Here is a 14880-nt window from a genome sequence, read left to right on the forward strand (position 1 = left end):
TAGAGCCCTGGTCTGGGAAGATCCCACATGCCGCGGAGCAACTAGGCCCGTGAGCCACAATTGCTGAGCCTGCGCGTCTGGAGCCTGTGCTCCGCAACAGGAGAAGCCGCGATGGTGAGAGGCCCGCGCACCGCGATGAAGAGTGGCCCCCGCTCGCCGCAACTAGAGAAAGCCCTCGCACAGAAACGAAGACCCAACACATCCAAAATAAATAAATTAATTAATTAATATAAAAAATATATATATATATATATCCTTTTGAAAAAAAAAAAAAGAAGAATGTGGGGAAGTCATGTGCTACAGAACCTCCCGGGTTCCTGATGATTCTCTTATTTCAAGCTGTTTTGGAAGTTATTTTCACATTTACTCTTAGGTTAAATTTCAGAGGTTCCTAAAATGCAATGGCCAAGTTCTTGATTTACCAGTTTAACTTGAGAGAATACAAATTATTTAACAAACACTTATATAGAAATTACCCTGTGCCAGGCACTGTCCTAAACACTTTATATTTATTAACTCAATTTGCCTGTCAAATACTAACTCAGGTTTGTTGATCAGATACTGAATTTCCTATACAAAGGGAAAACACTGACCAAAAAACCCCCCCAAAACCAAAAAAAAACCCACCACCAAAAAACACCCCCAAAACCTATATGTATTTTTCTTTTCTCAGCTGCCTGAGGCAAAGGAGTGGCCTTTTGTTTTTGGATTTTACCTGTGGTAAGAAATTGATTTCCCTTGCAAAGGAGCCCTCCTCCTTAATCTGTCACTCATTCAGCAAGTCTTCTTCTTTTTTTTTTTATAGATTTATTTTATTTATTTATTCATTTGTTTTTTGGCTGCATTGGGTCTTCCGTTGCTGTGTGCTGGCTTTCTCTGGTTGCCGCGAGCGGGGGCCACTTTTCGTTGCAGTGAGTGGGCTTCTCATTGCGGTGGCTTCTCTTGTTGTGGAGCACAGGCTCTAGGTGCGCAAGCTTCAGTAGTTGTGGCACACGGGCTTCAGTAGTTGTGGCTCGTGGGCTTAGTTGTCATGTGGGATCTTACCAGACCAGGGCTTGAACCCGTGTCACCTGCATTGGCAGATGGATTCTTAACCACTGCACCACCAGGGAAGCCCCCAGCAAGTCTTTGAGGATGAGCTAGCTATGTTGGGTCTATACCAGGTGCATTGGGGGGTTAGAAAAACACAGCATCCACCTAAATTGGCATAAATGTACCAAAGAGGGTTAATGTTGATAAAATATCAAATCTGGGTCCTGTTATTTCCAAGTCCTTTGCAACGCCACAATTTTTAAAGTGAGGATCCACATAGAAAATCAGAAACGTCTAACAGCAAGAAATCCCTGACAAAACCACTGAGACCTTTTCTTCCCGCTAATCCTTATATCAGGATGTGTATTAGTTTCTCATGGCTACTGTAACGAATTACTACAAACTTAGTGATTTAGAACAACACAGATTTATTTTCTTATAGTTATGGAGGCTAGAAGTCTGAAATTGGTTTCACTTGGCTAAAGTCAGTGTGTTGGCAGGGCTCGTTCCTTGTGGAGGATCCAGGAGAGAATCTGTTTCTTTGCCTTTCCTAGTTTCTGGAGGCCTCCTACATTCCTTGACTCATGGCCCCTTCCTGCCATCACTCCAACCCCTTGTTCAGTTATCACATCTTCTACCTCCTCTGTAGTCAAAGCTTCCCCTGGCTCCTTATGATGAGAACACTTGTGAATGCATTTAGGGTCCAACCTATAATCCAGATTTCAAGATGCCATCTCAAGATCCTCAATTTCTCACCTCAAGATCCTTAATTTAATCACACCAGCAAAATCCCTTTTGCCATATAAAGTCACATTCGTAGACTCTGGGATTAGAATGTGGACACATTTGGATGCTATTCAGTGTATCACAAGATGAGTGACATTTTTAGCTTGGATGTTTTTGTTTCCTTATAACTTCTCTGGTATGAATTCTTCATTGAGGCCTTTAACAAATATTTTATATTCATTTTTAAATATTCACCTTTCCCTTCCTTGATCAGTGTTCTGCCCAGAAGGGATCCTTTTATCCAAAGATCCTTTGGTAGAATAAAAATATCTTGTGAGAAAGGAAAAATAACTCCAGCTTTGGTCCTGAGAAATTAAAGAAAAGAACTTAATACAAAAGGGAAACATTTAAACAAGAAAAAGGATTTGAGGACAACACAGCATAATAAGCATGAGACCAGTAACCATTCAAAAGAGGCACTAACTTTCTGTCTGCAGAAGAACAACAAAGTAATTTCATGTTTGCCTCTGTTTGTAGTTCTCTTTGGGTCACATACATTTTGCTTAAGTAGATGGCTTTGCTGTTTTTGAGGAAACAGCTGTAAGCTAAATATCCCCTTCATAAGCCTATTTTTATGATGCCCATCCACTTCTCTTCAAGGGGTGTCAGTATTGGTTCTGGGATTAAAAAAAATTAAAAACAGGATTGTTTTCAGGGTCAACATTGCTTCTTCTTGTTGCTTTCTGTTGGAGGGAACTCCATGAGGCCCTTTCCTGTAGTGGGGCACCATCAGATCACACAGAGCACCTGTGTTCCCATGATTTGGGGGCAGGAAATGCAAATGATTTAAATCTGGGAATTTTAACGTTGTGCCTACCATCCGCCTTCCATAAGAATTCAACACATCTTTAAGCTCTGGCTTAGGTTCTAGCTCTTGAAATACTTTCTCTTGATCTCTTCAACTTGAAGTGGCACCCCGTTATTCTGATTTCCTTTGGTACCTGTGGGCTCTAGACATTTTTTTTTAAAGAATTTTTATTTCCCCAATTATACTGACAACAACAAGATGCTTTGGAAAGAGAGGAACGGCTTCCTCAGATAAGGGAGGAGGAGATGTTTCCACTGGCCAAGGAGACTAGGTTGAGGTGATGCAGTCCCTGTTTAAAGGGTCCTTTTATTTATTTATTTATTTTTAGTTTTTTAATCTGACCGCACCGCCCAGCATGTGGGATCTTAGTTCCCCAACCAGGGATCAAACCCGCGTCCCCTGCATTGGAAGCGCGGAGTCTTAGCCACTGGACCTCCAGGGAAGTCCTTCTAGACATTTATTTATACGGATGCCAGCCTTGTCAGTGAACGCAGTGTGTGAGCACAGGGCAGGGGCTGATCGGCATTTGTGCTTAGTTATGATTCTCATGGCAACTAACAATTCATTGCACAGAGTAAGCATCCAATAATGAAGTAGTCATTGGTGTGTTGGCACTGAGAGGCCTTGGAATATGTCGGCTATTACTTCTCCTGGTCTCAGTAGAGCCAAGCAGAGCACTGGAGCTGTGATGTGTGCATTTGAGTCCTAGAGTTTAACTTCCAATCTCATGTTCTTGTAAGGTGCTTTCTATATATTATAGCTGAGACAAGGTTAGAATAAGCCTAGACCTGCTTTTGGTGTTGCTGGGTTAAGGGAGGAGAGTATTAATATTCTGAAAGTCTTTAGGGAACAGTATTTGGGGATTCAAGTGTAAACTCCTGTTGGACATTGTTTTGCAATACAGTAATAATGAAATTGTAGTAAACTTTAAGGCACTACTGGTCAATTTAAATAGAGCATGTGGCGCCTATTGAATTTATGCTCCAAGTATTTTGTAGGACTTTTCTGTCATTATGAATAGCCTGGTGATTTTTCTCTCCTTCCTTCCTTTCATTCCATTCCTAAGGTTTGCCTCATTCCAAAATCCGCACATGGAACCAATCCTGCAAGTGCCCACATGGCAGGCATGAAGATTCAGCCTGTGGAGGTGGAGAAATACGGGAATATCGATGCAGCTCACCTCAAGGCTATGGTACTCATCTTCCACTTAACAGATGGGGGGGGTCTGGGTTGGAAAGAAGTTGTGGGGATCAGGGATAGTTTATTATCTTCTTTTGCATTCTAATTAAAAGACTGCAGTTCCTCCTCTGAATGAGTCTAGGGAGAATGGCATAAAATCAGAAAACCTAGCCGACTCTATAAGAAAAATAAAAGCAAGAGTCACATTTCTGGTCCAGAATAAAGCTGACCACAGTCTATTTTACCTCTTCCTTCTCTAACAGGGAGAAGGTCCTTTACACTGAAATCCCATCATCTAATGTGTGCATGTGTAAGAAACTGAATGAATTATTCATGGTGGTAGTAAGGATACTCCTTGCAGGATCTACCTGCCTCCTTCTGCCCAACCTTCCCCTCCTTCCCCCATTAACAGTCAAACTGGCAGTCACTGGTATTCTCAATCTTTGTGTTGGGAATTAAAACATAAATGTAGATTCTGCAGATGCTTATGATGGCCCCAGCCGTTACCTGCTGAATTTCAGGCAATATTCCATCTTCCTTCTTGCATCACCAATCCCCACTCCCAACCTCCCAACCTCCAGGAAGAGGTTGCCTAGCAACCGTATCTGCTTTCCACTGGTGGACTGGAGGCTGCATCTTAAGAGGGAAGGAAATCACTTGAATAGCAATGTGATTTTGTCGGGGTTGTTAGGTATGGAGACTGAGAACTTCATGTAACCACCTCAAAGAGAAGATGAAAACACACAACGCTGCTCACCTCTCCCACCCACCCTCCTGCTTCCATAGCTCCATAAAGTTTTTACTGATAAATATTCTGGGCCAGTAGTTATAATTATTAAGTCTCTCCAAAATAGGATATGACCTTAAAAAGGTTTTTTTTCATTTCCACATGAGCCTGTTCACTGACTTGCTGGTCAAAAAAACAGGAACATGCCTTTTATATATGCTTGCCTTCTGTCAAAAGGAAAAAGATGGAGTTTTTTTTTAATCAGAGCAGAATACTCCTAGTGGAAATTCTAGTTTCAGTAGAATGGGAGGGAAAGGGGATAAGGGTGGATATGGCAAGATGAGCAGAGAGAGATTAACTGTGAGAATCAACTTGTCTGGAACCAAAAAGATCTGAAATAATTATTGAGATGATTTGAACCAAAGGAAAACCACTTTAGAGAGTTGAGCCCAAAATACCCAAAAATCTTCTGAACAGTTTTTTGGTTTTGACAATGGAGACCTATCCTGAAGGGATCTTGTTATTTCTTTGGAATGATTTACAAAGGGAGTAATGGCTGTGGATCTCCTATTAGCGTCATCCTACATTGAGACAGTTCCAGAAATGAATAGAACGAGTCTTCGTCCTTCTTAATCCTTTAAAATAAAAAGCGAGGGATTGGCTAAGAAAGAAACATTCCCTCTCATTGTCTCCCTCTGCCCTTTTTTATCTTTCAGGTGGATAAACACAAGGAGAACCTGGCAGCAATCATGATTACGTACCCATCCACCAATGGAGTGTTTGAAGAGAACATTGGAGATGTGTGTGACCTGATCCACCAACACGGAGGACAGGTCTACCTGGACGGAGCAAATATGAACGCTCAGGTGGGCAGTGTGAGAGGGCTCCCTGAGAAAATGGTTAAGTGCCAAAAAAAAAAAGTTCATTTTCTTTGATTTCTTGGCAGTTGTCTTAAAACATGACACTGAATTCAGAACAGAGACTGACTTTCTATACTGCCAAATCAAACAAAGTATGTACCACAATTTCACTGAGATTACAGATCCTAAGGAGGTTATGGGGGATGCTGAGGAGGAGGTAAAAAGGTTGAAGGGAAGCAGGGAGTGAGCTGAATGTCCTTAGCTTGTCACAGGGTGTTATCCCTCTGGGGGTACTAAAGGCAATGAGGTCACCTGACTCCCTTCCTGAGGGAATTTAGACCCAAGTTTTGGCCCCTGGTGGCTGTTGATCTCCCATGGCCTTGGACTAGCTTCAGCTTCATCAGTGTGAAACAGCTGAATAGCTCTGTCCCTGAAGGGCTGATCCTGACTTCTTGGCAGGGCTTGGGGGGTGTGGTGGTGGTCTGTGTGATGTGTACCTTTGAGGAAATGCGTTAGGGAGACTTTGGAGGACAGGGACTCATCATGTTTTTAAGAGTCTTCTCAGCTTCCTCCTCTCCTCCTTTTTTTTTTTTTTTTTTTTTTTTTTAAATTTATTTATTTATTTATTCATTTTTGGCTGCATTGGGTCTTTGTTGCTGTGTGCTGGCTTTCTCTAGTTGCGGCGAGCGGGGGCTACTCTTCGTTGCTGTGCGCGGGCTTCTCATTGCGGTGGCTTCTCTTTGTTGCGGAGCTCGGGCTCTAGGTGTGCGGGCTTCAGTAGCTGTGGCACGTGGGCTCAGTAGTTGTGGCTTGCAGGCTCTAGAGTGCAGGCTTAGTAGTTGTGGCACACGGGCTTAGTTGCTCTGTGGCATGTGGGATCTTCCCAGACAAGGGCTGGAACCCGTGTCTCCTGCATTGGCAGGTGGATTCTTAATCACTGCACCACCAGGGAAGTCCCTTTTTTAAAAAAAAATTTTGTTAAACCATTTCAGACTCTCTGCTTTTCTTTGCTCCTGTCTGATTTCTTTTGAGTAGTCCAGGGATTCTATTGCTTCAGTAGCATAAATGGATTCTTTATCTTTGACCACATTCACAATTAGTCCAAGTGCCAAAGTGGCAGGAACACCCGTTGAATGTTGTGGCTGGTGCCAGAATGGTCCAGGAAAACTGTCAGCCTCCCTTTCTCTCCCTCAGCTCAGTATTCTCTCCAACAGCCTTCCAGCCCTTTATAGCCACGTGCCCTAAGGGGCCCTTTGGTAAAGTGCATGATACCCAAAGCTGGGGTGCTAGAAATGCTGGGGTGAAATTGCCTGTTTCAATAGCACGGAGGTACTGTACTTTCTTGCGCTAGGGTACTTCCTTTTCTCCCTCTTGGGGTGAATAATTAGGAATTGACTGTATATTCAATTCTGTATTTTAAAATCTAAATTAGGCTAAAAAGTCAGTTGCTGTTTCCATAGAAACCACAAGCCACGCTGCCTGTGGGATGCCAGGTTTTGGTGGCAGTATTTTTTTTTTTTTTAATATCTTTATTGGAGTATAATTGCTTTACAATGTTGTGTTAGTTTCCGCTGTATAACAAAGTGAATCAGCTATATATATACATATATCCCCATATCCCCTCCCTCTTGTGTCTCCCTCCCACCCTCCCTATCCCACCCCTGTAGGTGGTCACAAAGCACCGAGCTGACCTCCCTGTGCTATGCAGCTGCTTCCCACTAGCTATCTGTTTTACATTTGGAAGTGTATATATCTCAATTCTACTCTCTCATTTTGTCCCAGCTTACCCTTCCCCCTCCCCGTGTCCTCAAGTCTATTCTCTACGTCTGCGTCTTTATTCCTGTCCTGCCCCTAGGTTCATCAGAACCATTTTTTTTTGTTTTTTTTTAAGATTCCACATATAGGTGTTAGTATACGGTATTTGTTTTTCTCTTTCTGACTTACTTCACACTGTATGACAGACTCTAGGTCCACGCACCTCACTACAAATAGTTCAATTTCGTTTCTTTTTATGGCTGAGTAATATTCCGTTGTATATGTGTGCCACATCTTCTTTATCCATTCATCTGTCGATGGACACTTAGGTTGCTTCCATGTCCTGACTATTGTAAATAGTGCTGCAATGAACATTGTGGTACATGCCTCTTTTTGAATTATGGTTTTCTCAAGGTATATGCCCAGTAGTGGGATTGCTGGGTTGTATGGTAGTTCTACTTTTAGTTTTTTAAGGAACCTCCATACTGTTCTCCATAGTGGCTGTATCAATTTACATTCCCACCAACAGTGCAAGAGGGTTCCCTTTTCTCCACACCCTCTCCAGCATTTATTGTTTGTAGATTTTTTGATTATGGCCATTCTGACTGGTGTGAGGTGATACCTCATTGTAGTTTTGATTTGAATTTCTCTGATGATTAGTGATGTTGAGCATCCTTTCATGTGTTTGTTGGCACTCTGTATATCTTCTTTGGAGAAATGTCTATTTAGGTCTTCTGCCCATTTTTGGATTGGGTTGTTTGTTTTTTTGATATTGAGCTGCACGAGCTGCTTGTATATTTTGGAGATTAATCCTTTGTTTGTTGCTTTGTTTGCAAATATTTTCTCCCATTCTGAGGGCTGTCTTTTTGTCTTGTTTATGTGTTCCTTTGCTGTGCAAAAGCTTTTAAGTTTCATGAGGTCCCATTTGTTTATTTTTGTTTTTATTTCCATTTCTCTAGGAGGTGGTCAAAAAGGATCTTGCTGTGATTGATGTCATAGAGTGTTCTGCCTATGTTTTCCCCTAAGAGTTTTATAGTGTCTGGCCTTACATTTAGGTCTTCAATCCATTTTGAGTTTATTTATTTACTTACTTATTTATTTATTTATTTATTATTTTTTTTAAAAAGTAAGCGGTACCTTATTTTTATTTATTTATTTATTTATTTTTTTGGGCTGTGTTGGGTCTTCGTTTCTGTGCGAGGGCTTTCTCTAGTTGTGGCAAGCGGGGGCCACTCTTCATCGCGGTGTGCGGGCCTCTCACTATCGCAGCCTCTCTTGTTGCGGAGCACAGGCTCCAGACGCGCAGGCTCAGTAGTTGTGGCTTACGGGCCTAGTTGCTCCGCGGCATGTGGGATCCTCCCAGACCAGGGCTCGAATCCGTGTCCCCTGCATTGGCAGGCAGATTCTTAACCACTGCGCCACCAGGGAAGCCCCATTTTGAGTTTATTTTTGTATACAGTGTTAAGGAGTGTTCTAATTTCATTCTTTTACATGTAGCTATCCAGTTTTCCCAGCACCACTTATTGAAGAGACTGTCTTTTCTCCATTGTATATTCTTGCCTCCTTTATCAAAGATAAGGTGATCATATTTGTGTGGGTTTATCTCTGGGCTTTCTATCCTGTTCCATTGATCTATATTTCTATTTTTGTGCCATTACCATACTGTCTTGATGACTGTAGCTTTGTAGTATAGTCTGAAGTCAGGGAGACTGATTCCTCCAGCCCTGTTTTTCCTTCTCAAGTTTGCTGTGGCTATTCGGGGTCTTTTGTGTTTCCATACAAATTGTGAAATTTTTTGTTCTACTTCTGTGAGAAATGCCAGTGGTAGTTTGATAGGGATTACACTGAATCTGTAGATTGCTTTGGGTAGTATAGTCATTTTCACAATATTGATTCTTCCAATCAAGAACATGGTATATCTCTCCATCTCTTTGTATATCTTTAATTTTTTTCATCAGTGTCTTATAGTTTTCTGCATACAGGTCTTTTGTCTCCTTAGGTAGGTTTATTCCTAGGTATTTTTTTTTTAATTTTTTATTTATTTATTTATTTTTAGCTGTGTTGGGTCTTCGTTTCTGTGCGAGGGCTTTCTCTAGTTGTGGCAAGTGGGGGCCACTCTTCATTGCGGTGCGCGGGCCTTTCACTGTCGCGGCCTCTCTTGTTGCGGAGCACGGGCTCCAGACGCGCAGGCTCAGCAGCTGTGGCTCACGGGCCTAGTTGCTCCGCGGCATGTGGGATCTTCCCAGCCCAGGGCTCGAACCCATGTCCCCTGCATTGGCAGGCAGATTCTCAACCACTGCACCACCAGGGAAGCCCTATTCCTAGGTATTTTATTGTTTTTGTTGCAATGGTAAATGGGAATGTTTCCTTAATTTCTCTTTCAGATTTTTTATCATTAGTGTATAGGAATGCAAGAGATTTCTGTGCATTAATTTTGTATCCTGCTACTTTACCAAATTCATTGATTAGCTCTAGTAGTTTTCTGGTAGCATCTTTAGGATTCTCTATGTATAGTATCATGTCATCTGCAAACAGTGACAGTTTTACTTTTTCTTTTCTGATTTGGATTCCTTTTATTTCTTTTTCTTCTCTGATTGCTGTGGCTAAAACTTCCAAAACTATGTTGAATAATAGCGATGAGAGTGGGCAACCTTGTCTTGTTCCTGATCTTAGAGGAAATGGTTTCAGTTTTTCACCACTGAGAACGACGTTGACTGTGGGTTTGTCATATATGGCCTTTATTATGTTGAGGTAGGTTTCCTCTATGCCTACTTTCTGGAGGGTTTTTATCATAAATGGGTGTTGATTTTGTGGAAAGCTTTTTCTGCATCCATTGAGATGATCATATGGTTTTTCTCCTTCAATTTGTTAATATGGTGTATCACATTGATTGATTGTGTATATTGAAGAATCCTTGAATTCCTGGGATAAACCCCACTTGATCATGGTGTATGATCCTTTTAATGTGCTGTTGGATTCTGTTTGCTAGTATTTTGTTGAGGGTTTTTGCATCTATGTTCATCAGTGATATTGGCCTGTAGTTTTCTTTTTTTGTGACATCTTTTTCTGGTTTTGGTATCAGGGTGATGGTGGCCTTGTAGAATGAGTTTGGGAGTGTTCCTCCCTCTGCTATATTTTGGAAGAGTTTGAGAAGGATAGGTGTTAGCTCGTCTCTAAATGTTTGATAGAATTCACCTGTGAAGCCATCTGCTCCTGGGCTTTTGTTTGTTGGAAGATTTTTAATCACAGTTTCAATTTCAGTGCTTGTGATTGGTCTGTTCATATTTTCTGTTTCTTCTTGGTTCAGTCTTGGAAGGCTGTGCATTTCTAAGAATCTGTCCATTTCTTCCAGGTTTTCCATTTTATTGGCATATAGTTGCTTGTAGTAATCTCTCATGATCATTTGTATTTCTGCAGTGTCAGCTGTTACTTCTCCTTTTTCATTTCTAATTCTATTGATTTGAGTCTTCTTCCTTTTTTTCTTGACGAGTCTGGCTAATGGTTTATCAATTTTGTTTATCTTCTCAAAGAACAGCTTTTAGTTTTATTGATCTTTGCTATTGTGTCCTTCATTTCTTTTTCATTTATTTCTGATCTGATCTTTATGATTTCTTTCCTTCTGCTAACTTTGGATTTTTTTGGTTCTTCTTTCTCTAATTGCTTTAGGTGTAAGGTTAGCTTGTTTATTTGAGATTTTTCTTGTTTCTTGAGGTAGGATTGTATTGCTATAAACTTCCCTCTTAGAACTGCTTTTGTTGCATCCCATAGGTTTTGGGTTGTTGTGCTTTCATTGTCATTTGTTTCTAGGTATTTTTTGATTTCCTCTTTGATTTCTTCATTAATCTCTTGGTTATTTAATAGCATATTGTTTAGCCTCCATGTGTTTGTATTTTTTACAGTGTTTTTCCTGTAACTGATATCTAGTCTTATAGCACTGCGGTCAGAAAAGATACTTGATACCATTTCAATTTTCTTAAATTTACCAAGGCTTGATTTGTGACCCAAGATATGATCTATCCTGGAGAGTGTTCCATGAGTACTTGAGAAGAAAGTGTATTCTGTTGTTTTTGGATGGAATGTCCTATAAATACCAATTAAGTTCATCTTGTTTAATGTGTCATTTAAAGCTTGTGTTTCCTTATTTATTTTCATTTTGGATGATCAGTCCATTGGTTAAAGTGGGGTGTTAAAGTCCCCTACTATTATTGTGTTACTGTTGATTTCCCCTTTTATGGCTGTTAGCATTTGCCTTATGTATTGAGGTGCTCCTATGTTGGGTGCATAAATATTTACAATTGTTATATTTTCTCTTGGATTGATCCCTTGATCATTCTGTAGTGTCCTTCTTTGTCTCTTGTAATAGTCTTTATTTTAAAGTCTATTTTGTCTGATATGAGAATTGCTACTCCAGCTGTCTTTTGATTTCCATTTGCATGGAATATCTTTTTCCATCCCCTCACTTTCAATCTGTATGTGTCCCTAGGTCTGAAGTGGGTCTCTTGTAGACAGCATATATACAGGTCTTGTTTCTGTATCCATTCAGCTAGTCTATGTCTTTTGTTTGGAGCATTTAATCTGTTTACATATAAGGTAATTATCGATATGTATGTTCCTATTACCATTTTCTTAATTGTTTTGGGTTTGTTATTGTAGGTCTTTTCCTCCTCTTGTGTTTCCGGCCTAGAAAAGTTCCTTTAGCATTTGTTGTAAAGCTGGTTTGGTGGTGCTGAATTCTCTTAGCTCTTGCTTGTCTGTAAATGTTTTAATTTCTCCGTCGAATCTGAATGAGATCCTTGCTAGGTAGAGTAATCTTGGTTGTAGGTTTTTCCCTTTCATCACTTCAAATATGTCCTGCCACTCCCTTCTGGCTTGCAGATTTCTGCTGAAAGATCAGCTGTTAACCTTATGGGGATTCCCTTGTGTGGTTTTTGTTGCTTTTCCCTTGCTGCTTGTAGTGTTTTTTTCTTTGTATTTAATTTTTGTTAGTTTGATTAATGTGTGTCTTGGCATGTTTCTCCTTGGATTTATCCTGTATGGGACTCTCTGTGCTTCCTGGACTTGATTGACTATTTCCTTTCCCATGTTAGGGAAGTTTTCAACTATAATCTCTTCAATTATTTTCTCAGTCCCTTTCTTTTTCTCTTCTTCTGGGACCCCTATAATTCGAATGTTGGTGTGTTTAATGTTGTCCCAGAGGTCTCTGAGACTGTCCTCAATTCTTTTCATTCTTTTTTCTTTACTCTGCTCTGCAGTAGTCATTTCCACTATTTTATCTTCCAGGTCGTTCCTCCGTTCTTCTGCCTCAGTTATTCTGCTATTGGTTCCTTCTAGAGAATTTTAAATTTCATTTAGTGTGTTGTTCATCATTGTTTGTTTGCTGTTTAGTTCTTCTAGGTCCTTGTTAAACGTTTCTTGTATTTTCTCCATTCTATTTACAAGATTTTGGATCATCTTTACTATCATTACTCTGAATTCTTTTTTCAGGTAGACTGCCTATTTCCTCTCTATTTGTTTGGTCTGGTGGGTTTTTACCTTGCTCCTTCATCTGCTGCATATTTCTCTGTCTTCTCATTTTGTTTAACTTACTATGTTTGGGGTCTCCTTTTCACAGGCTGCAGGTTCATAGTTCCCATTGTTTTTGGTGTCTGTCCCCAGTGGGTGAGGTTGGTTCAGTGGCTTGTGTAGGCTTCCTGGTGGAGGGGACTGGTGCCTGTGTTCTCGTGGGTGGGGCTGGATCTTGTCTTTCTGGTGGGCAGGGCCACGTTCGGTGATGTGTCTTGGGGTGTCTGTGAACTTAGTATGATTTTAGGCAGCCTCTCTGCTAATGCATGGGTTGTGTTCCTGTCTTGCTAGTTCATTGGCATGGGCATCCAGCACTGGAGCTTGCTGGCTGTTGGGTGGAGCTGGGTCTTAGCATTGAGTTGGAGATCTCTGGGAGAGCTCTCGCTGTTTGATATTACGTGGGACCGGGAGGTCTCTGGTGGACCAATGTCCTGAACTCGGCTCTCCCATCTCAGAGGTTCAGGCCTGACACCAGGCCAGAGCACCAAGACCCTGTCAGCCACACCGCAGGTAGGAGACAGCTAAATATGCAAGTATCTCAGTGGCTTCTTAAATGATGGGAAGACGTGATGCATGAAGGACACCAACTCAAGTCTCACAGCTTAGTTCTGTGATCTTGGACCAGGCAGTTAACTTCTCTGTGCCTCAGATTTCCTTTCGTGCAGCACCTCCTTGCCCCAGAGGCCCAGTCAGGTGCAAGGGAAGGGCTGTCGCTCACAGGCTGTGCTGGGAGGAAGCCCGGGAGGCTGGCGCAGGGCTACCAGAGCAATCATATGCCTGGCACAGTGTTAGATGCTCAAGATACAGGAGTGAACGAGAGAGGTGATATACTTTGGCCTCCTGAAGTTTATATCCAGTTGTATTTATATCGAGCAGGGCATATAATATCCGTGTCTCAATTCTCTCATCTGTGGAGGGAGAAGAGACAGGCACTGCGTCCCACTCACTGCGTTCTTGGGGAAAGCGCTCCACCTCCTTGGCCTGGGGAGGGCCTCACACCGGCATGTGTAGGGCGAGGGTGGGGTACCTAGTGCCCAGAGGCCTGTCTCCTTGCGGCATTTGGGAGGTAAAGGGTGGCCACTTTACCTCCCAACGGGAAACTCAGTGCCCCTGCCCCCAGCTGAGGAACCGGCAGTTTAAAGGCCACGGGCACATGGAGGGCGAAGGACACTGGCGGGGGCGTCCTGGTTGCATTATTAAGTATGTTTCTGTGAACAGCTCCATCTGCCTTTCCTCTCAAGGGGAACAGCATGGCCGCCTCTCCAGAACACCCCTTCACGCTCTTGACTTTTGCTTTTGGCTCTTTCCCTTTGTGGTAGGTGGGAATCTGTCGTCCTGGAGACGTTGGGTCTGATGTCTCACACCTAAATCTTCACAAGACCTTCTGCATTCCCCATGGCGGAGGTGGCCCTGGCATGGGGCCCATCGGAGTGTGAGTTCTGGGCCCTGGTTTCAGGATGGCTTTGAAGACTGAGAATCAAAGATTGGCCCCAAACTCTCTGTTCTTCTCGTCGAGGTCTTCAAGTGTCAGGATACCTTCACATGTGGCATGCCTATAGGGACTGGGTGAGGAGCAGTGAAAGGGGTGCTTTTAGGGTATGTCTAAGGAGAAACATACTTAGATTTTATTAACCACAGTGTGTGACCACACTTAGCTCCCAGTCACGCCTAGACAGAGCAGGATTATTAACAGAGTAATGAATAGGGACCTTTACTGAGCATTATGGCTGAGAACTGGCATATTAGCACCTAGAAGTGCCTCTCAGACTTTAATTTAGACTTCTAAGCAGCTTTTCTTTATTTCTTTTTAAAATCAGCTGATGGTTACATTTGAGGCTCTAACATATAACATGGTGACTATAGTTGATAACACTATTGTATAATTGGAATTTGCTAAGAGAGTAGAACTTAAATGCCACCCCCCCCCCCAAAAAAAAAAAAAGTGAATTGGGTGTAAGATGTTGAACACTTTGCAGCCTGAATTCTTATTACATCTGAGATAAGTAAGAAGGAAACAGACCTTATTACTAGAAACAATTGGATGAAGTCAGAATAAGACTAAAGCAGTGTCTCGTAGCAGTTGATATCTTTACACTGTGAAGCCAAATCATCTCATGAAAATGATGCTGAGCAGCCATTTCCTGAGCATCTTCATTTTCCCAAAACTGTGC

At 41.8% G+C, this 14880-nt stretch overlaps 1 protein-coding gene across 2 annotated transcripts in view; it reads left to right on the forward strand.

Annotated features, from left to right (window-relative positions):
• Nucleotides 1-14880, forward strand: part of GLDC (glycine decarboxylase) — a 99995-nt gene that overhangs the window by 66991 nt on the left and 18124 nt on the right. For both annotated transcript variants that reach the window (XM_059924751.1, XM_059924752.1), the window contains exons 17-19: nt 3693-3818; nt 5249-5398; nt 14029-14141. In XM_059924751.1, the coding sequence (XP_059780734.1) occupies nt 3693-3818; nt 5249-5398; nt 14029-14141 (389 nt within the window). The remainder of the gene's footprint in view (nt 1-3692; nt 3819-5248; nt 5399-14028; nt 14142-14880) is intronic.

This window comes from Balaenoptera ricei, chromosome 6 (assembly GCF_028023285.1).
Source record: "Balaenoptera ricei isolate mBalRic1 chromosome 6, mBalRic1.hap2, whole genome shotgun sequence".
Lineage (NCBI taxonomy): Eukaryota > Metazoa > Chordata > Mammalia > Artiodactyla > Balaenopteridae > Balaenoptera > Balaenoptera ricei.